General features: G+C 35.7%; 1 protein-coding gene across 6 annotated transcripts in view; it reads right to left on the minus strand.

The window, feature by feature from the left end:
* Positions 1-24,590, minus strand: part of KDM4C (lysine demethylase 4C) — a 260,269-nt gene that overhangs the window by 178,890 nt on the left and 56,789 nt on the right. For 5 of the 6 annotated variants that reach the window (XR_012657889.1, XM_075078323.1, XM_075078324.1 and 2 more), the window contains exons 7-8: positions 22,861-22,964; positions 17,797-17,934 (exon numbers count right to left, since the gene is read on the minus strand). Coding sequence is in view for 5 of the 6 variants with exons in the window: in XM_075078323.1 (XP_074934424.1) it covers positions 17,797-17,934; positions 22,861-22,964 (242 nt within the window). In the remaining variant the exon portion in view is untranslated. Of the gene's footprint in view, positions 1-17,796; positions 17,935-22,649; positions 22,747-22,860; positions 22,965-24,590 lie in introns of those variants that run through there. The other variant, XM_075078327.1, reaches the window with a different exon arrangement.

The following is a 24,590-nucleotide window of genomic DNA, read 5'->3' on the forward strand; positions in this document are numbered from 1 at the left end:
ATATACGAGATAAAACACATTTTACGAATTGAGAAAAGAATGCAGATTATGTTTAGAATTTACCTTTTAGAAAGTCTCTGCTGTTCAGTATTATCACTCATTAAAAAGTTGTGCACACATTTTTTATATTGCAGTGAAGTAGTGCTGCTGAGTAGTCATTTCAGTAATTCAACAATACTGAGAGTCAATTTCACAATTACAGTAAAGGGCACATATAAAGTAAAAGTCTCTTTTCTAGGCTATCAGGAAAGCAAAAAAATTGTTAAAGACAGTAAATGGGAACAATGAAGAGCAAACAACAGAATGAAAAGTATTTTTTCACCAACAGACATGGAGCAACAGTTCAGATTAAGACAAACTTCCTCCCCAAAATCAGTCTAAATAAAAGTAAGTCATTTGTAAGAATGACAGGGTGACACAGTAACTATGAATAAAAATTCAACCAAGACGCCAGATAGACTATGTGCCTGTATTTGAGTGATCCCTAAGCAACCATTACCTTAAAAAAGAGAAAAAAATAATTTATTTAAAATTACTTTTGCCTTTCAGTATAAGACATCTACTAATTCAAGGAATGTTTCTTTGAAGATAGAGGAATCCCTCAACAGCCAATCTACATATTTCAACAGGCACAACAGTTGCAGTACACTAGAGCTTGTTCACCATCATACTGACTGATGCTCCTGCAACAGCCTCTGTTAATCACCAAATCACAGGGGATCCATAAAAAATTCTGAAGAATCTAACTGGTTTCGGTCCAGGAAGTTCTGAACTGCTAAAATATCCATAAAACTGCACTTTATAATGGCCTAAATACAGAAATACACCTGTATTTCACCTGCTGTAAGTATAAATGATGCATTCATGTCCAACAAACAACTTGTATTTAGTTTTTGCCTAGAGTAAACCCTCATAACATACCAGTAGTTTCTGAAAGCATCAACATAATCCTGAGTTCCACTGTAATAAATAGAAAAAAAAAACAGAAAAACTGGAAAAAATAGGAAAAGAAAGGGAAAAAAAGGGGGGGGGAAGTCTTCACTAAAACCCCAATTTTTCTTCATTTCACTGTATTTAAAATGTCAAGAGATTCTGTAAGCTTTACACACTAGGGAAGCCCTCAAGAAACAACACTTGTGTGTCACCTGCCTTTATATTTTTTTCTTCTGAAAAGCTAATTATCAGTCTTTCAGATTGTGCAGGACAGAGTTTAACAATAGGAATTTTTAAAAACATTGTCAAACAATAATGGAAAATTATATTAAAAGACTTACATTTATGTCTCTGGTCACTACAGTTGTCAAAGGACTAGGATAACAAGTGTGGCATGAACCCCCTTCTCCTAACTCGGAGTCCCTTTTTGGATTTACTGAAGCAAACACAGTCAATTTGCCAGACCTCCACATGCTTGCTTTATTCAGCTATGATATCTATGTATCTATCTATCTTCAGCTACAATATCAGCTATGATTCAGCTATGACCTAATATCAATGCAAAAAGTCAACAATTAATCTTCTTAAGGATTAAAACTGTACAAAAATTAAAAACTAAAAAAAATCTTAATTGGCTAATTGTCAGCATTCTCATTTACGACTACTTTTGAGAAAACAACTATATCAATTCTGACTTGCTTTCAAAAGTCTTCTAGTGTCAATAAACTTCTTGTACCTTATTTCTGAAGATTCACAATACCAAAGCAGTCAAATCTGATAATCTGATTATTCCTTCAGTTTTTCTAACATATATTCATGCCTTCTCAAGTATTTACAACTGGAGACACAACAGAACAGAGACAGCAATGCAAAATAGTTTAAAGATTATTTAAGTAACCAACTAATTCATCTATAAATTACATAAAGGGGAAAAAAGCAAAGCAAATGAAGGGGTTTGCATTATGAATTATATTTTTACATGAACATTTGCAGACCATTCATGCAAAAGATCCAAATTCATTATTGTTCAGCAAAAAGTAGCCTGATTAATACTTGCAAATTGTCTATAGTGCATCTAGATAATACCTTAAACACAGCTCTTTGTACTTCATTTCTTGCTGTATTATCTTGTTTAGTAGGACACTCAAGAAAGAAAAATTAAGTACAATGATTAGTTTACACTAATAGACAGGAGACCCACTGTGCACTATCGCAGGGAAGTAAGAGATTAATAAAGCTAGCAAATAAGCAAGTATGCTGCTTCCCAATGCTTTTACACAATGTTATTGTTAATTACTTTGAAAATGCATAATCATACATAAGCTTGAAAGGCAAGCATAACCACATAACCACAGGCTAGGCAAATACACAAATGTCTGCTCACATACAAAGGCACTGAAGAAATAATTTGGAAAGGAAGATTCTTTTACTGTCAACTACCTTTACAACCTATGCATACAGGCAGGAATTGCCACAACTGCAGAAAGAATTGAGACAATTCACAGAGTTGCTTGCTGCTATGATTTTATCATGAAGAATAATAAAACCTATCAGTCATCCAATCACAAGCAAACTCAGAGGAGTTAAAATAACCAGAAATGTGAGACCCCAGAAAGCACATTCACCTCAGAACACAAACTGCTACAGATTTCTGTCTAGTTTGTCAACATCCCATACAATTTTGATTCCAGCTATAACACTAAGATGTGATTAGCTCAGCATTTTTAAGCTGCTGCTCTGGTATTGAATCACAGAATCATAGAATCGTTTAGGTTGAAAAAGACCATTAAGATCATCAAGTCCAACCATTAACCTCGCACTGCCAAGCCCGGCACCACATCTACATGTCTTTTTAAATACCTCCAGGGATGGAGACTCAACCCCTTCCCTGGGCAGCCTGTTCCAATGCTTGATAACCCTTTCAGTGAAGAAATTTGTCCTAATACACAATCTAAACCTCTCCTGGCACAACTTGAGGCCATTTCCTCTTGTCCTATCACTTGTTACTTGGGAGGAGAGACCAACCCCCACCTCACTACAACCTCCTTTCTGGTTGTTGAAGGCAGCAACAGGTCTCCCTTTCTAACAGAATGTATGACAGAATTAACATAATACCACTGTTACCAGTATCTGAAGTAACTATTTCTATGAGACTTTCACTTAGTCTGTCAATAATATGTCAATCTTTCTGAATTTAGGTAAGCAAAGGGTTGATCAAAGTTCAAAACCTAATGTTTCTCAGAAAGGTTTCTGTCTTGCACAAATATTTGCAAAGATCTCTGTGAACTCAGCTAGTTCAGTATTTTCAGCTTTCCAGTCCACTGTTAAGGTACAGGCATTTGCCAAGCAATTAGCTCTACATCCCTGCTTTCTGCTCAGCTTCCCCGCCCTTCAACATTTCCAGTAACCTTCACTTTACACGACTCCCCCTTCACATGTACAGACGCAGAAATAAATCACATTTATCATTCCACACTTAAACAAATGCATGTATATCACCTGTCTTGGCTCAAAATCATCTTACGCTATCTTTTCAAACTGCTAATAATATCAACAAAGGGGGGAGGGACACCCAAGAAATAGCAGTAAGCCTTAACACAGCGGTCATGGTCTCAGTTAATACAGCAGGTCTTTCATTCTGGATTGTTTTCAACATATGCAGTACTACCAGCTGGCAACCTCCTTGCCAGAAAATTATTAAGAGGTCATCCAAGTTTGAGACTGTGCTTCAATGCTGCACAGACACCAGCTAATAGGGAGAAGCCACAGAACAAGTTACAGGATGTATAAGGAAATAACAGGATTATGCTGCACTTTGGTAATCATCCCAGCAGCTTCAGAAGGTAGTGCTGGCAGTCTCTGAGGTTGTTAGAGCAAAAGAAGCCCCAGGACTATATAAGCACGGATTTGCTCAGAAAAAAAAAGAACCCAAATAAAATTGGATTGTTTTCCTTGTAAGAAATACTATTATGTAAAACACACCTTCACAATGAAAAAAAGAATTATGGCCTGATTTTGGTTTAATAAATATATATAAGTGTTAATTTAATTAACATGCATTTTCTTCACAGTCATTTTATGAATAGCTCTGGAAGGTAAAACAAGATTACTGAATCTTAATTAAAAATAAAAATCCAAATGAACTGCAGCAGCATAATCAATACAAATTACATTATTTAAATTAAGCAAAATTTAATTAAAGGCATTCACATTAAATTTATTCTCTTTGGATTCAAAGCTTTTCCCATTCAAACTGTTTTGCAACAATTTTATAAGCAGCACAGCAGTCAATAAATTTTCACATTATTCTAAATTAGCCATTGAGCACCAGACGCATCATTTTTATGAAACAAAACACTGATTCTGTCGCATATTGGAGTTTAGCAACAAAGCCACAGGAAGAAAAATCTACTTCATTCTCCAGGCTGATTCTGTACAAGCACTACACTATCACTGCCCATTTGGATATGGTGACCTGTGTTACACAAAGCAACTGAATGGTTCTATTTAAGTTACCGCCTCACTCCTCTCGCTAGACAAGCACTTGGTGATTACACAGCAGAAGAGCCGTCTCACAGAAAACATGCATCTGCCTACAGGAGTATACGTAGCATTTCTCATAAAAGTTGTAGAGCCAGAAAGATGCAGCAGATCCTTTGGAAGTTATTATTAACACTAAAATTCTGTCTGAAATTAAATAAATAATTGCTTGCTTTTTAGAGATGCTGAATTATGCTAGCTGTCAATAAGACCAGAACATACTCAGCACGATCCAAGAGTCAGAAATAAAAATGTTTGGTTAACTGCAGAAGCTTTTCAAAATACATTTATGCCAAAGTAGCTTTAAAAAAAATTAATTTTTGCATTACAAAATAACCACTTAATTTTTCCAGGTCAAAAATGCTGCAAGAACAGATTTTCTGGTATTTACTTCCGTATTCTACCCCACACAAAGACAGGAAATTGAAAAGCATGACATTTTTTGAAAGTTTTCTTCATCTAAAAGTAACACATCTGAATAAATTCTAACTGTACCTCAACTAAAGCAAAGACCTCATAATTCTGAACACCACATTCAATAACTACAATGCATATAACATCGAGGAGGAGCTCTTTGAAAAAGTCTGACAGACTAGGTCTGCAAGATCAAGCAACTAATATACAAATGTTTCAACACCACAGAAGGAAAGAGGGGGAACCCCTCCTGCAGGGGTGTTTCAGCCACTGCCACAAAAGCACCATTGAAGATTTTACTCTTTTCCAGGCAGAAGACCCTACAATAAGGAAGAAAAAGTTAAGATTTAAGAAGAGACTGACACAATCTGAAGAATGTACAGAATGACATTCTAAGACAGTAAGCAAAGATAAAATAATATATATCATCTAACTCCCCATTACAATAAATAGGAAATGCTCCCCAGGTTCTAACATGTACCGGTAGTTAAAAAAAATAAATTACAATGTCTTAAATGTGTGCCTCTGGGCGCTTCTGATATGTTTCTAAGCTTAAAAAACAAATATTGAGTTTATTTAATTTTTAAAAAGTCTATATATATCTATGCATGTGCCACACTGCCAATGAGCTAAGTGGTTAGAATTTTGCAGATCTGTTTCCCTCCTGGAACACATGGTGTAGTGCTATATATTTCAAAGATCAAAGATCTCTAGTACATACTGGTAAAGATCAGATGACTTTTCTTAGATTCTTTGTTTCAGTGATTTGGCCATCAGAAACTGGAAAATGTTATTAATGAGCTTCCATCTTTCTTATAAACCCTGTTTTTGTTGGAATCAAAACAAAGTATGTGAGGGAAAGGGCAGAAATATGGCAAAGCAAACCACCTACCTGTTCTGCTGCTAACGTTGCAATTATTACAAGTAAAGATGTTTTACTGAAAACCTCTAAGTTACAGATTGTCCATCACCTCTTCATTCAGGTTTACTGGTAAATGCTCACTCTTTCTTACCAATTTGTAAGCAGAGAGGGGAAAAATATCCAATAATTTCCTAAAAAGACACCACTGGTCTATATCATCTTTTACAAGATGCCAAAATTGTTTGGGGTTGGTTTGTTTGTTTGTTTTTTAACAAGATGTTCAGGATTTAGAGATCATGTACAGAAAAACTATGAAATTGTCCTGTTCTCAAAACAATATCACCTTTCAATCAAGTCATACATGAGAAGTTGCTGACGTCTGACTATTCTACCTCTAGAGCATGAAAAATTTTTACACTTAACATATAGCATTTTATTTTTTTAAAAAACAGATAGAGAACTGCTCGACAACAATTACAAATAAACCAATGATTTTTAATAGAAAACTATTTTGAAAGGAAAGCATTCAATTAGAGTGCTCCTGAAGTGATTTATAAACTTTAATAGTGACAAGTAAACCACGTATAATTTTTAACAGCTATTGTCAAGAGCATTATGGGAAGAAAAGCCCTGTAAGAGTAACTGTGCTCAGAGTCCCTAACCCCTAAGTGCAAATATCAAACCCGCAGGACTGCATATGATTCAATCGGAAAACTACCTGGCTTGTCCAGAATTTGCCATTACCTGCTTTGCACAAAGCACAAGAAAAACTTACACAATATCAGGAACACTTTGTGCAAGTAACAGTAACAGAACTCTCCCCCAGTTTCCTAAAACTGGAGATTACTGTAAAAATTGCATTTTCAGTTTGAGAAAGCAGCGTGTGAAAGAGAAGGAGGAACAGCTCTAGAGCAACAAAAATCTTAAACATGTCTATATGAAAAAAAAAAGATTAAATTAACTGGATTTGACAATTACAGTTTTTGTGTGATTGCACCAGCTTTCCTGAAAGCAAACAGGGTTAGGGTCTACCAAACACTGAATAACTTCTAGAAGGTCAACAAATCAGAGATTAGCAAGCGAATCAAAGACGATTTGATCTATTTCCAACCAGAGATGCATACAAATTGCACATATTCTGAACCCACACGTTTTTTAAAGCTACCTTGCTAGCAGCACTTTTTTCTAAAAACCTTTAAGAATCTCCAAGCAATTCATTGAGTATAGCAGCCAGTCTGGTTTCCATTTTCGGGGATCATATATAAACTTTAGATTTTATTTAATCAGAATTATCTGCAAAGCCCTTTGCCAAAATGCATTATGTCTAGACTCCCTCAAGACCCACTACCCACTCTCATAGCTATCCAAAAATGTCCGCAGAACACAATGAATGGCATCAGGATATTGTTTATTACATTGCAATTTTAATTCCAGCACTAAAACTCCTTTAAAACTGCCTAGTTCAAATATTTCATTCATACGTACATTTACAGTACACAGAAATTAAGTCACCTGATTTACAGTAGAGTACTAGAATGATTTTTAACTTCAAACACATTTGCCAAGAAATTAGCTCAATGTCTCTTTCAAAGATGTTCAATAAACATACTAAATGCCACTATCTGGATTTTTTTCTAAAATCTTGCCCAGTCTTATATGCTAAAATAGATTTTTATATCCTGATTAACAAATTAATGACTACGCCAAGTATATCAACACCTTGTCATCACCTACATAAAGAAGGGAGAAGAACATAAAGAAGGGGGTTTGGGGGTGTTTCTTGATGGTATCTTTCCCCTTTATGATCAAATTTTACAGTCTCTCTCTTGATCCCTGGAAATACAAATAATTTTAAAAACATATGAAAAAGAAACAAAACAAAATCACAGTACCTGAACCAAATTTCTCCTCTACATATGTCACAGATTTATCCCCACAGCACTCATTATAATGCATCAAAATACTCACACCTCTCTGTCTTTCTTACATACTGTGATTATTCTCAACATAGTTTCAAAAGGCCAACAACACATAGCATTTACCGTCCTGTATTAAGGTACGCAGAAGTAACTGAAATAACTTAGTTGGAATAGGTTGGAAAATCCAGGCACAAGCACAACGAAGCCAAGATAATGTAAGTTTTTATTTTTCATTCAGGTGTTTGCTGGATATTTCCCTAGAAGCAGACACTGTTCTAGCTCCCCAGCACAATCCATCTTTTTATATGTAGATACATAGATATAGATTTGCAACAGAAACTGCAGGTGAAAAATTCTTAGAATCCCAAGTGCAGAGGATATCACATGGCAAAGGAAAATTCAGGTGATTTTGTTGTTAAGACCTAAAAGTTAGTAATTGATCTGGTGAGGTATACCATATTAAATACAGAGACCGCATAGAAATTCTTAACTGAAGTTACTTGTTTATATTGGTTATAAACTTACAAAAGAATTAATAATGTCACTCTAAGAATGTATGCACGGTCTTGTAATGAACCATACAGAGTGCACTTTATCTAATATATTTAATGCATCTTTTGCTTTGGTTTTAGTATTGTAACTGAGTTAAGAGGTGACTACATATATCCTCAGAGAAAGATGACACCTTCAGGGTGATTGATTCTATCCTCTCTCCCAACAATATGGAAGTGCTTAACGCTTCAGGCAGAGAGACAAACCTTAAAAAACGAATACAACTACACTAGTACTGAGGTCTTGATTCAACTTTTTTTTGCTATAAAACATTTCAGAAAAGTATTTCAAGAGATACTTCAATAACCTCGTTTTCATAAAGCATAGCAATATTATTTATTGTGGGTTTTAGCTAAAATCAAACCAGTACAAGTCATACAGTTCATTGAAGATCCTGTTCAAGAATTTTAAACTTAAGACTTTTTAATTAGTAGCTTATAAAGATGTTCTACTCACTCAAGTAGCATGCACAGTGGGGACACTAAACCTGCAGCTGAGACATCTTCCTACGCTCAGCTCCTGTTTCACCTATCTGCTAGGCTAAATAAGCTCATTTGTACTAAAAGTACCACCTACACTTTATTTGCTCTGATGTAGTTACCTCAGGATGTGGGTATATCATTTATTCTTGCTCATTCATACAAGCCTTCTCTACCACTCAGACTAGAGTCAAGGATTTTGAATTGTGTGTTTATATTTACAATGTTTTCTTTCAGATGAAGGAAGTAAATAAACCATGCATGTTTCAAACCTATGATACTGCTATTCAACCTTTCTTCTTCATTTTTACATAATATTCCACAGACTCTCAGAAAAACAGAGAGAAAATTGCAAGTACATGCTTACCTCCACAGCATGTTTGGCCTGAGCCAAACTAATAAGTCTAGTACCAATTGCAGGAATGATTCACCTACAGTAGAGGTGAATCCTGTAGAAGGTCCCAGTAGAAGGATACATAGGTTAACTCTGTGAAAATCACCTTCATAGAAAGCTTTATGTCTATATACAGAAGAGGGTGGGGTGGGGAACCTGACCCAGAAACATATGAGTTCCAGACAATGTCTGAAACCAACAGAAACTGCATGGATGAACACCAGCAGAATGGTTTCCAGTATCCTGAGACCATACACTTTTCCCTGGTGGCAGCAATTTACTACAAAATCCATGAAACAGAACCAAATCTCACCCTTCCAGCACTAGTTCTCCCGGTGGACATTGCTTATCAGCAATACCTAGCACTAGATTTACCTGCTATAACTGTGAACACATGAACTCCCTGATGGTTCAGACTCAGAGTCAAAAATGGTTGCATAATAATAGTCATCATCAAAATAAAATAATAATAGTACTTAGTTGGGGGAGGGCTTGGTTTACGAGAAGAAAGGTTGTAGGGTGGGGGCAGGCGCGGTTGTGTTAAGGGAACTGAGCCCTAACACTTAAGCCATCTTTTTACTTATCAGGATAGGTCACCTTCCAGCACAAAATACAAAATTATTCTAGTAAGGCTAGAGAATTTACTTCCTCTTAGACTAGGAGAATTCAATTGATTTTTAGGACAAGTTTCACCTATGCAAACGGTATAAATCAGAGAATACAATGACAGATGGCTCACTTCAATTGCCTGGGCATGCACTGACACCTGAACTACCTTGATATCTGTGACATCTGCCTGAGCTCTAAATATTACATTGGGTTCATGGAGAGTGGTACTCTTCTGGCGAGACAGAGCAAAGCAAAATATCTTAACCTATCTCAAATGGTGTTGGACACCTGTGTTTCAACAGCTGATTTTGTGAACTTCAAATTTATGTAAGTAATTTCTTAGTCCAAATTCTTCTTTTTTAAAAAACCTGGAATGAAGGTAATCTCTCTTTACAGGCTGTGACATTAATATATGGACAGAAAGGTACCCAGTGACAATAGTTTTTCCTCAGTAGTTCAAGGATAATTATAGACTGCATTCTGATGAACAGCACAAAAGACAAACTGTATTTATTTACTCAAAATTTCCTGTACATTATATTCTGAAAAGGCAAGTTAATTGTAAATTATTGACTTTTTCTATGAAAAAAAATCACCTCATTTGGTAAAGCTGCTGTAAAACAAAAATTTCTAAACATCCTTGAAGTATGCCAACTTGGTGCATTTATTATGTTGATAAATGGAACTTGTACAATATCACTTAGAAAAAAAATCAAAGGAAACATTAGATTCTATCATTTCTACTCACTCACAGTTGCCAGAATGTACTCCAACATTTAAAATGTTATTTTAAGAAATCCTCTGCTCCTTACTTATTCAGAACTCCATTTAAAAAAAAATAATCTGATAGTAGTGTTGGTTTGGTATTTATTTAATAAAACAGTACAACTTGCCTGAGAGCCCTGTGCCAGAAACATGCATTCATAACCTTAGTGACACATAATGTAGAATCACACAAAAAAAAGTTAGGCTAGATACAGATAGAAAAGATTCAGGAGAATCCACACTGAACTTCGGAACCACAAAATACACTACACTTAGACAACAGTACTTTCACATAGCATAGCACAGACTGTGAAAACAAAAACACAAGCATATGAAGTGTCAGATTACAAGCTTCCAACCTGTTGTTCTACCAAAATGGAAAGGTACAAAAAACAATAGAACATAATTCTCTTTTGCATTTACATGTAAAAATATTGCAATTATTACTATTTCTTTCTACTCCTAAAACCATTACAATTCTAAATTCTGGGTGTCACAGTACTAGAAATCTAGAATTGCACAAGTTACTGCCCACTGGGAGACCAGTAATCTCCCCAATACAGCAATAGATTTTAGATTTGGAAATTTTAATAGCTGCTTTTCTCAGGAAATGTTGAGTTTGTGATGTAAGAACCAAACAGGGGCAGCAGATGATGTCAGTAAGATGGGCAAAAATAAAAGATAAGGAACAGATCAAAGAAATAAACATAAAGGAAAAACAGACGATTCCATGACAACTATAAAAGTGAGACTGGCACTAAGATTATGAATTGAAATGTCAAACTGCAGAATGCACAGTATTTGCTCTGAAATGGTTTACTAACATCAGGACCAGAAATGGAAAGCGTGTCTGGTCCCTGAATCCTTGTGCGATTTCATTAGCAGCCAAGTCAACTACATAAGGTGGCTAATTATGATTTCCAGCAAGTGAAAACAATAATTTGACATCTTGAATGATGCTGATATCATTGCAGCCTGGCATCAAATGTAGCAACGTGCAGTGTTTAAAAACAAAAAGTTTCCTTGACAGTAGTACCTAATTCAAAGTAATAAAATAAGCTGATACAAGAATCACTCATGAGCTAATGCACATGGCTATTTCTGACATTCAGTACTAAAACACTGTTGTAAGGGTAGCAAGATACTTTTTAAGGGCAGGCCTTTAAATCACTCACCCACATTTAAAAAAAAAGATACAGTTGAGTAGAATTTTTATTTTGGTTTTTAAACAGACAACTAATACTTTATTGTACATAGGAATCTAAATGTAATCCTCACTGAAAAAAATAATTACCTCAATAAATTACAAGAGGTAGAAAAGTGCTTTTGTGTGGTAAGTATAATTTCTTCTCTGACAAAATTATTCAAGTAATACATATCTTGTCTCAATATATATTGCATAATAAATATATTGTTTGGATAGCATAAGCTGGACATGGCTATCCTCAAGACAATGACTCTTTTTACCCAAACAAATCAGGATACTAAATAACTTTTCTTCCCTTTGAAACAATCGTAACTGCTTGAGGCTGTTGCAGCACAAAACCAAAATACCTTCACAACAGTCTCGAAACAGTCAAGCTGAAAATCTAAGCCAAAGTTTCATTTAACAGCCTGTCAGTTTTTTGATGTGAAGCTAATGAATGCAGTGGCAAACAAATCCATCAAACCTAACATCAAAACAACGGCACTTCATCCCACCAAAGGGAAAAATACAACCTGCAGGCCAGCACTTTGATCTAACCTATCCACAGAAAACAAGATGTTAAGCAGCTGCCACTGAAGAATGCATGAGTAATTACAGACTTAATTTTATGAGAGAGAGTAATAGTACTTAAGTAGCCTAAGTTTCAAGTAGAAAAGTTTGGTAGACTTCTCTCCTCAGGTTCTACATATCAGCTAAACAACAAAAAGCTTTCCAGCACCAACATTTGAAAACACATCACGTATTAAAAGGAGCTGCAATACAAAAGAATCATTATAATGACTAGTAAAACCACTTAGTGTGACTCTATCCCTGATAGAAGGCAGTAAAATTTACATACATTTTTACTGAGGGAAAGTCATCAACTGGTGCCACAAAAGAGAGACCGGGAGCAACAAGAGAGGTATTTGGAAATGCTAGTGCTTTCTCGGAAAGCTTTTGGAAGTGTGGTTATTGTTTTGGGCAAGGGGTGACACAGATTTTTGAGAGACCCTGACAGGAGGATTTGGAAGACCGACAGATAGGGGAAAGTGGGGATTTAAAGAGTAACAAGACGAAAACTGAATGTTCAGTGAACTACCCTCTCCTATCAAGCTTAGTTGGGACCATGCAGCCTGCAAACTCTACAAAAGGTCAAAGGATGTGCTTTTTAAGGGTATTTCCTGTAATTAGGAACTGATTTGCCAACATCTAGGTTTTTCAAACACTTAAAAACAGCAGCAATGGAAAAGAGGAATTCTGAGAAAGAAAAAAAAAAAATTGCCTGTACAAAAAAGCACGGTATCTTATGCAAAATTTAAATTTGTTTCCAGTTCTCAGTATCAAGTGCATATCTGCAGTATCTCAGTGCATGAAGTTCATTAATCCTCCAGCTCTGGAGGGCTCAACACAGAAAGGCGTCTTGGAAAGGGTCCAGAGGAGGGCCACAAAAATGATCCAAGGGCTGGAGCACCTCTCCTATGAAGACAGGCTGAGAGAGTTGGGGTTGTTCAGCCTGGAGAAGAGAAGGCTGCGAGGAGACCTTGTTGTAGCCTTCCAGTACTTAATTGGGGACTAAAGGAAAGACGGGGGCAAGACCTATTGTGACAGGACAAGGGGTAATGGTTTTAAACTAAAGGAGGGTAGATTGAGACTGGATATAAGGAAAAAGTTCTTTACTATGAGGGTGGTGAAACACTGGAACAGGTTGCCCAGAGAGGTAGGTGGTAGATGCCCTGTTCCTGGAAACATTCAAGGTCAGGTTGGATGGGGCTCTGAGCAACCTGATCTAGTTGAAGCTGTCCCTGCTCACTGCAGGGGGGTTGGACTAGATGACCTCTACAGGTCCCTTCCAACCTAAACCATTCTATGATTCTATGATTCTATCCACTGGAGCTAGTGATGCGTGGTGGTACAGCAGTGAGCACTGGAGCTTGACAGGTGAAAATCATGACTGAGAATCCCAGTTTTGGAACCTGTAAGTGAGAGGTCTTGCACTGTAACCCTTGTGTGAGGGGAACATTGGCATTCCTTAGAAGTAACAATTACAACAGACATAGATATAAAATTAATAAACATAGATGATCCACAGATTTGAGGGTGGGGGCAGAGGGTGTCCTGCCCTGGCATCTAATAACCATTAGGAATACAGGATTTTTTCAGACTAGAGAAGTGCCTTTTATCGAATTGCTTCAGAAGGGTTTTTATTTTATTAGACATAAAAGAATTATGTGTAAATATTTCTATTTGCTAATTTTAGTAACTGAACATCACCCCTTGTTCAGAACAAGTTATTTAGTCAGCACAAATCAAAGTGGATACCTACAAAACATACAAGCTAATTGCCACTGGCTCATCTGCTTTACCAACAGTAACAAAATGCACTGGAATAAGGAAACTCAAAATGCACTTCATGAAGTTACAGATTTCCAGCCTACTCAAAACATGTCGCTCTACTATGAAAATGACAACTTCACAAAACCCTGAAGAAATACCCTATCTGCCTCCATTTTGTACCATTTAATCTTTTTTAAAATAAATAGCATTCAACAAATGAAAGTTATAGGATGATGATTAAAAACTTTCTAAAGCTTAGAGTGCCTCTCATCCTCACAGAACATAACACACACAACTAAAGTACCTGGGAGCTGAGCACTACCCACCTTTGATTCTCTAAGTCCCACCATTACCATACATCAGCACTTCAGCATCCCTCTGCACCACGCCCATTTGCCAAGCATCTTCAATAGAGCATGATTGGTTTGCTCTTTTCAGGAGTATCTCCTGTTTCTCTTCTTGTGTGTTCATGCCAGTAGAAGAAGGCAGCAAAAACTACAATGTTTCTTCCCTGGGTTTGGGGGACTTTTAGTATATCTGTTATTTCTCCATTTCTAATTTTTTTTAACATAATTTTTAGTTCTGCTTAATTCTGTCCAACTTAATTCTGTCCAGAAGTGAGAACACAGCTCAAAGCAGCAGCCAAGTTGCAGCAAAGAGCATGCTGGAGGTGCCACCTGGTATTACTCTTCATGTGTTTCCCCGAGTGGAAGTTTTACACAAACTCTAGAAAACAAGCAGAAGGGTACATCCCTGCTCCCAGGGTTCAAATATTACGTGTAAGTAGGGTACACACAGTGAAACCAAGATCACAAGTTTAGCATTTTTAAAGACAGTAATTTTTTAAATTTGCATCCATAGCCTCCACTTAACCAGTTTCCAATACTGAGGATCTAAATGATCTCCACATCAACATTTGCAATCACTTTCACAGAATCTTTAACACCATCTCATTTCATGCAGGAAAGAAGTATCGTCACACAGCCTAAGTATTTACTACAACTTTAATGGAAATCTTTGCCTGATTTTTTTTTTTCCTGAGAAGAATGAATATTGACTGTACTTGCGGGATTTTTTCTGAGACAAATCCAGCTGTAAGCAATTAGAAACTACTCTGTAAAAATAAAACTGCTCCTGAAGGAAGACAAATAATCAGTCACCAGTACACAGTATTCTCTAAGGAAAATACACCAACAAACTGACCTAGCTATTGCCGCATTTTGCTGATGCAGGCAATTTCTGCAGTACAATACAGGGGAACTAGGGGTTTGTGTTTTTTTCAATTAAAATTCTTGTATACACTACATACAGAAAGAAAAGATAAGTCAAACACAACATCAGTACTCTGAAGAATAACAAACGAGGATGCAAGGTTGTGTGGTGGTTTTTTTGTTTTAAATGAAATTACCAGAGCTGCAGATAAAGATTAGTAAAATATCAGTACTCTTTGGGCACATAGACTTCTAACATTTTTAATTAATACTTTCAGGAGGTTTCCTGAGCTGTGATAAAACTAATCATAGCTATCCTCATGTTTTTCTAGAGAAGCACCACAGTAAACAAAGTATCCAGTTTGCAGTAACTCCATAAATTGTGTATGCTTTCAAAGTGCTATATAATTACAATTTAAGAACAGATAACCCATTATAATGGTTTCTCTGTTTGACTTGTTTACCCTATTTGTACTGCATAAACAAATACAAGTAATTTTTCTGAAGAATTATTTCACAACTTTTCCATTAGTTCTCTTCTTACATATTTCCATTAATAAAAATAAAATTTTAAAAATCCTACTATTAGCACTTCCTTGCATGTTCTCTTTCATTTAAAAAGAGAAGAAAAATAAAACTTAATTCTCATTCTCGTGATAATAAGTAACAGAAAACAAGCAGGTAACATTAAGCACTCTGTTTGACAAAGAAATGGTATCTATGATTTCCCTACAGAGGGAGACTAGTCATTATTGCTTCAGCTGCCACTTTGAAACTTTCAGACATTTAAATTTAACTGCAAATGACACAGAAATACTTCAATTTCTTATACTATATACACACAATACTGCTCCCATGTGCAATAATCACAGAGCACAGAATTCAGTGTCCTAAGGTGAAAGTTTAATCCGTATGCTAGAGAACTTTGACTAAATAAATCTGCATTCAGAGTGTATATGTGAAGACTTCCTAGCTAAAAATTCAGAATTTCAGAAGCACTTTCAGAGCGGTATAAAGAAAGAAAATTTTTTTAGCTTTAAAAAAATTATGTTTTAACTCCGCTGAATTTCAATGTGAAGTTTACAGTATAATATAATAACTGAGAGACACTCTGGAGGCATTTAATAGTTTGTACTGGGGCAGCTGCATACCAAATGGTAGACAGTTTTTTTAAAACATAAGAAATATGAAGCCTGAACACTGAAAGGAATGTAGCTGGAAGTATCACTACCTCAGCTTTGCCCCATCTGAAGACAAAGTTTGCCATTCTTGAAGTTCAGCTGCATCAGTTTTAGATGTGCAGCATATTCATACCTCTTAAAATCCATGACAGTTTTACCTGCCACAATTAACTAGTATGTGTCTATGCCCATATTCCTCTCAACTCTTTTGCATTGTACTATCCATAGAAATTCCAAACTATCAAATACATAATATTTTTTTTTCTATTAACTTTACAGTCAATGCCTTATTTGTTGGGTATTAATAACACAATTTTCCCATTAAGGGTAAAGACCAGCCTGAACATGTTAGATGCATATTGATGTTTTCAATACTTGCACTACTGTTAGTGTATGCATCAAAGTAAATGGGGAAAAAAAGTAATTATAAACTTTTTCCCTTTGAAGCATATTCAGTCTCATTAACAATAATAATCATCAGTGCCTATGATCATAAACTTCCACTATTTGAGAACTTTTTCATGATGGTCTTCCAATTCCCAAGTGTTTAAAGACAGTTCACTATCATTACTTGTTAAACTTGCACATCTGATTTTGCCCTTTATTCCATGTAATCTTATTAGCTAATATATTAAGCAAATTACTATTAAAAAGGGTTCTTTCAATAACAAACAAGTCAATGCAGAAAGTTCCTCTGACTCAAACATTTAGGAAGCATCCTAAGCAAAGCTCATATAAGCCATAATTCTGAGAAAAATCACAGCATACTGAAAAACAGTAACAAACTTCTGCTGAACAAATTGGACACTTTCTTGATTTTGTGTATTTACTTGCATGCTGTACATGAAAAGAAGCAAAAAGTGAATGCCACATAATAAATTTCAGTCTAAAACACACCTCATTTTAAAACTTGATAGTATCTACTCTGAGTTCACAGTTCCTTTATTATCTTGTACTGTAAGGTAACTGATGACACTGAAGATGAGAAGTTGAACTTCTTTCTTTAAACTTTGTTTAATCATTTATGTTTCTTTCCAGGTATCAAAACTCCTAGTTTAGATAAATTGTCTTCACAAACAGTAGAGCTTAGAGGAAGTTTAAGAGCAGAAGCTAGTTGTCTTCACATATACTGACCTCAGTATATGTAGCTTCAGCTGAAAAATATCTATAATAGAAGTTTTTGAAGAACAATATACACTTCAAGCTGCAAACAAAACTAACTACTGAGAGGAATACACATTACTGGAAGTGTAATACCCACTATAAAAAGAACAACTATAAATAAATTTTCAGTGTCAGCATAAGGTACCACTTGATCTAATAGTTCTCCCTTTCTCATCAGCTTCCATAGATTCTCACAAAGAAATAACCACAGGAAAGGTTTCCGTACGCACCAGCTTTCTGCAATATAACTTACCAACTTTGCAGATTTTCCATAATCAATCCATCGGATAGAGGCAAAGTTTGTTGACTCTGCACAGTTAAAACCGTGGTTAAATCCTGCATGATATCCATATGGGAAAGTGATCATAAATTCTCCTGCCTCTTGTGTAACCTATAGCATGAAACAAACAAACAAAAAAAACCTCAAAGTGAACCACAACACAAAAACAGTTCTGATCTTGAGGCAATGAAAACTATATTCGCATTTGCAACTACCTAGAAAGAATTCTTTTCACCATGAACACAGTTGAGATTTAACGCAAGCAGAAATAGTAAACTTGAGACAATGTTGTTTACTATAAAATACATAGCTACATGTATACTTTAGAAATTCAGAAAGTCCTTTCAAAAAAGCTACTCTTGGAGCAGAGGTTCACTGGTAATAAAACCTGGAAGTACAAGGAGCTAGAAAAGACAGTGCAAAGAATATACCAATCTTCCTGACTGACAGGAAGCAGAGACAGGCTGGACCAAAATATCCACAATTATCATTCCTAAACACTAGTACAAATTAATTGTTGAAGAAATTATTCTGTTCACAACCCTGAAGATGATCTCTAGAATAGCACCAGAACTTGTCTTGGAAAGACTGGAGAGACATCTTAATCTCACTCTTCTCCCCAGTACTGACCCACTTCAAAAACAGTGATTTGAAGACCTGTGACTGACAGCCCTATTTGTCTTTTAAGTTACTTATTATTGAAGATCAAGCATAAAGTAGGAGAAACTCTAAGTTAATGAGCCTTAGCAGTTAAAGAAAACAATGTTTTTGAGCCCAAAGGAACACGATGGATACATTTGGATCCCCTCAGGCAGTATCTTTAAATCATTTTGGTTAGGAAAGGAGGAAGAAGAATTAACGACAATTGCCACGCACCAATTCTTCAGCCTTAGAGCTACTAACACCGAGGGGATTCTTGCATTGGAAATGCCATGCAGAAGGTCTCAATGTAAAGCCATTAAAACACGACTTTAGACATTACATTAAAACAAATTTTAATCTGCCCCTGTCCTTCCCCTCTTTCTCTGTATGCACAATTTAAGAGAGCAGAAGGACTCTGGTACTATTGATAATGAGAATTCCAAATACTTAAAAAACAAGGGGCCTGGAAGGAGATTCCCATAGAAGAAACGCTTATCTACAGCTGAGCTCTGACATTGTTTTAGAGAATGAGCAAGGGTAGTTGCAAAGGACTACTCTGCTCTTCACAAGTACAGTGAAAAGTAACAAAAGAAAAGCATGCTGAGACCACTGACTCATCATTGAATTATAGAAAGCAGAACCCCTGCACCTGTAATAATTAAGTAATTATATTTTGCATAGCCAAAATGAAACCAAATTGCTAGTAGTTATAAAAGAGATATCAGATGTAAAAGGCTTCTAGAGTAAATTAAAAAAGAAGTGGGGTAAGGTAAACAAATCACTGGTCAGAATATTCTGTTGTAGAAGAGAAATCTCATCTTCCTATACTTGGATGGACTGCTGCTCTCCTTTGGACGTGAAGAAAGGGAGAGACAGCACTTCTTGTCAGTCACCAATATCGTCTCCACTCAGAGACAGCTTTAATCTCCTCAAGTCAGACCACCAAAACACTGTATCAGAGACAAATGAGTCAGAGACTAGAAATGGCACACTGTCTTCTGAATATCTGATAAGAGTTACTCAAACTGGAAGATGCAGAAGTAAAGGGTTAAAAAATATTACCCATACCCTGTTTGATATGCTGTTTTATATGAAACACATATCAGATGGCAGGCCCACTAAAAAGCAAACAGATCCATTGAAATGAAGCAAATAATTTGAGCAATGACTGATGACTCTTCAACAAGATGCATTTGCTGATTACAGGGAAAGGAGGAGACTTCTTAGAGATTAAATAGGCTGTTTTCATTGTTTGACAATGCTCTGCATAACCAATACAGTAAGAAAAATTGCAACAAATAGTATGACTCTTTTTAGGGAAATACACTTATCTGAAATTGCAAAAAGAGAGTTTAAAATTTAACATCTCCAAACATTTTTCTAATTAACAGGTCATGTCTTAAATCTGTTTTTTTGCTGGCATATTTGTCTTACATTCAATTTCCACTTGCAGAATCCCCCCTTTCTTCTTCAAAATTCTCATCCTATAGTTTTACAGATTCTTTGTGTGCTTTTTTTTCTCAATGCAAGAATAAATACACAAGGATAGCACTTCAAGGTGTATATTCCTCATTGTATTACGGGATGAAGGAAAGAGGAAAACAAGAAACATAGCTAACAAAGCTCAAGAATAAAATAGGATCTTCAATTTCACATTTGCACCTTGCAAGGTTGATCTTTTGTGGGTTCATATTTAGTATATACATGCAAATGAACATACAGGTGCATATATTATAAATGCTACCATAGCACTCCAACAATCACTGTGGGAATGTTTAAGAAAGATTATTCTCAATGCTAACAATTTCAAAATTTATCTCAATACACCCTCCCACTGCTGACGGTTTAGCAGGTGTTCTATTGCAACAAGCAGCAGTTCAGCTGCCACCTGGTAGGCGTAGGCTGACTTATCAGCCTTCAGCACATTTCCACTTCTATTACTCTGAGCCATAAGAGATCACAGCCTGGTTCTCTCTATTCATTTTCTCATTGAATCCCATTAATTACAATTACACTTGGGTACAGTCTGCTTCTTCCCAAGACTAGGTGGCAGAATCAAACTTAAATATTTACTATTTCTAGCCCCCCTTTTTTTTTTTTTTAATTAGAATACAGGAATAATCAAGACACTGAAATAACATCAACTCCCTTACCTGCCTCAAACACACGGTACTGAAAACAAATATGCTGACATTCTGCAATATGCTACTTTAAACACCAACCACTGAAAATTATACTGTTCAAAGTAATGTTCTGTAAATCCAAAACTATAAATCTAGTTATAAAACCTTCCAGTTTGGGAGGTTTCATCTGACACTTCATGATAAAGCACAAGGCTATGAAGGGAATCAGTATTTACCTATATATTACAAAAACTGAACTCAGCAACTACATTCCCATATGATAATATATCATTCAGAAAACAAACTACTTCTTGTATGAGTAATTTATTCAAAAAAGCTTGCTTTCCAAGGCAGGCAGTATTATTCTAAATGCCTGTGTTTCTTCAATTTTACACACAGGTTGATTTAAGCATGAAAAGTGGCGTGATATTCCAAAAGGCATACAACAAATCAGTGGCTTCATCACACCTGTGCTAAAACAGTGTTCGTAACACAGGGATGTTTTAGTTACTTCCAAGCAGCGCTTACACAGAGTCAAGCCTTTTCTGCTCCTCACCCCACCCCACCAGCGAGAGGCTGGGAGTGCACAAGAAGCTGGGAGGGGACACAGCTGGGACAGCTGACCCCAACTGACCAAAGGGATACCCCATACCATATGACATCTTGGTCAGCATATAGAGCTGGGGGAAGAAGAAGGAAGTAGGGGATGTTTGGAGTTACGGCTTTTGTCTTCCAAAGTACCCGTACACATGATGGAGCCCTGCTTTCCTGGAGATGGCTGAACACCTGCCTGCCCATGAGAAGCAGTGAATGAATTCCTTGGTTTGCTTTGCTTCCATGAGTGGCTTTTGCTTTACTAATTAGACTGTCTTTATCTCAACCCACGAGTTTTCTCACTTTTACCCTTCTGATTCTCTCCTCCCACCCACTGTGGGAAGCAAGCGAGTGGCTGTGTGGGGCTTAGCTGCTTACTGGGGTTAAACCACGACAATACTATACATGAAAACATTCACTTTAATATAATTTCTATGGACTACATTTCATACTCTTACAAAAACACCAACTGAAACAGATAGGAAGCACTGCTTTATCCTATATTCTAGGCCATGGAACATGATACACTAAATTTGTAAAAGCAGGTACACATGATATCAATAAATAAACACTGCACACACTAAAACAGAAACCACAATAATAAACAAGTGTGGCATGGGCAGTTCACAGGACTATACTGCAGCAGGAATATATAGAGAAAAAAATATATACTGCCTGGTTCTTCTGAACACCTTAAAACAGTCTGCGCTGTGGGAAACCAAGAATCATAAACCCTTAATGATCAAAAGGCTTTTAAAAACTCAGTATAACATAAACAAGTGTTCAGCCAGGGGACCTTTTGAATCAAGCTCTACTTTCTGACTAGGCTTAAAAAGCTTTTGAATTTAGATATTTTGAATTTACAAAGCGTTTAGGATGTAGAATAAATACGACTTAAAGAAAAAGCAATGCAGTAGAAACATTTTTACCAGCTGGCACCTATATAAGTTCAAAGTGGAAAACAATAAGGTAGAAAATCTTAAAGGAAAGGAGAAGAAACTGAACACTTCAGATGTTTTTGAAAGCAGCTGTGTATTAAAGTCACCCACAAAGAATAAAGGCAGCTATATTTCCCACTTTCTGTTTATAGAATGCTCTTATCAAATGCCCAGTCTCCGCTACCTAGCAGCACAAAATAACCATTCACTATTTTTCTAATATGTTACAGCTTTTAAAACGTATTTTAAATTAAACAACAGTTGTTCGGGCTTTATTCCACGTGAAACTTTCTAGATCATAATACTGATAAAGTTACATTTAATTGCATCAGAAAAACAATATACAGGCATAAGGAAATTAAACATTTATTTTAAAATATTAGATATATCACTTAAACCAATACAGCTAGTTAAGAAGTCTTTCAGTCAACAGAAAATCACATGCAAGCTTGCATATGGAAATAAAACAGAAATAAAGATAATGGTAATGTCCTAAAAATCACAGAAACTTTCAGAATAAAGATTGTGATGGCGACAAGTGTTTTCTGCTAGAAAATTCCAAGCTAAATCATGTAAAAGCCCCAATACTGCAAGAATTTGTTTTTATCTTTTCATGGAGTCAATGCCTGAAAAAAATAAAACCAATAATTTTGCCTCACCTTTACTATAAGCAATCCTTATAGTAAACACAATTTAATTCAATGCATGAATGCACAGTTTAAAAATAAACACTAATGTACCTTGTCAAAAGGAATTCCATATTTTTTCAATATTGATGGAGAAATCAGAGTCATCTTGTGGCGAAGAAAAGCATCACATCCTTGAGAGCTGCTCGGGAAGAACCCTAATAAGGCAAGATAAGCAAAACTGGGTACCTTTTAATTAAACAAGTAGGAAACTTTTGTAATATTTTATAATACATAATACTGTTTAAACTTGTTTTGGAATTTTTTATTGTGTCATTGCTAGGTTCTGAGAGACCTGTATAATGGAATCAAATGCACCCCCTAAGTTTTTCAACAGATTTTCAGGGAAGGGTTGCAGGGGTTTGGGCTTTTTTGTTTCAGTTTGTTTGTTTGTTAAGAAGTGAAATAATTTAAAATAGATTTGGACCTGTAAATTTAGGCATACTTTTCTTAACCTTTACAGAAATATTTTATTGTTGGGTTTCTTTTTTATGTTAATGTTTATTCTGCAACCCCAGCACACATGAAAATTAGTATATACGTTTAGGATTCCACAAGGCCTAGTTTAACCTAGCACTTCCAAACCATCTATACAGTAAACAAACATAACTTTCTATCTAGAAAAGGCTAGAAAGTATGGCTACTTTCACAGAGATATATGGTACAACTAAAAACAGGTGGGTTTTTTTTTTGCTTCTTGGTATCTTGTCTTCATTTCTATGAACAAAATTTGCTTTCCACTTTTAACTTTCATGATTATTTATGTACCATTCCAAAAACCCGGCTTAGTTCATGGAATAATTATACAACCCAGTTGATGAGAATGCGGAGATAAATGAATGAGGGGAAAATTGAAACATTAAAGATGAGGTTTTGTTGTTATTAAACTCTGGTATCTGTCCCTCTTACCAGGATGTGAACAGCACCTTAGCTACAGTTCAAATAAGCTACCCAACTTCTCCTTCTCTAAAATGAAAACATCAGGGTCTTCTCCCTTCAACCTAACTATATTATGGTATATTACTCTCAAAAACTGAAAACACAATTCCTATGAACAATAAAACAAATTAAAAGAAAGACACAGTAGTTAATGAAAGCAAGAATCTCCTGAAAACATCAGGTTGAAAAATGGAAGGATTATAGTGTAGAGCCATCTAACCACCAAATACTTTCTCCAAATACTTGCTCTCAGTCCCTCTTCCACTTACACACAGCTGTATTACTTGCTTTGAGATTAACATCTGTCTTTTACTGGAGCGAAGAAGAATATTTTTGACTGTGTTGTAATGCAACATCACAAAAGTCTCACAAAGTTACAGCACTAACATCAGCAGAACTAGATTGACAAAAGGGAACAATTTACTCAGTAATCAGCAAAGAGATGAGACTATATTATCTTTATTATAAAAATAATTATTTATCTTTACAGTCTTTTAGTGTTCGTTCCAGAGCATTAGCAATAATCACCATGAGATGTACTAACTGCAATGTATACATTTAGCAGTCCTGCATGATACATGATTTTACTGTATCAAGACCATAACATTTGAAAGTAATCCCTTTCTGTGAGGTTCAACTTTATTTATTTTGCTTTCTTCTGTAGAGTATATTTTGTAATGTTACCAAGACTTCTTAACACCAACAGTTTCCTGTACTGTATGTCATTTATTCTCAAGTGATTTCATAGATTTCACAAAGACTGGGAGGATAGTGCTAAAAAAATGTTATTAAAAAAGTAATTTTTTAAAAAAAAATCTTAATTTTCCGATAACATAACTGAGGCA

The sequence above is a fragment of the Phalacrocorax aristotelis genome, chromosome Z (genome assembly GCF_949628215.1).
Source record: "Phalacrocorax aristotelis chromosome Z, bGulAri2.1, whole genome shotgun sequence".
NCBI lineage: Eukaryota > Metazoa > Chordata > Aves > Suliformes > Phalacrocoracidae > Phalacrocorax > Phalacrocorax aristotelis.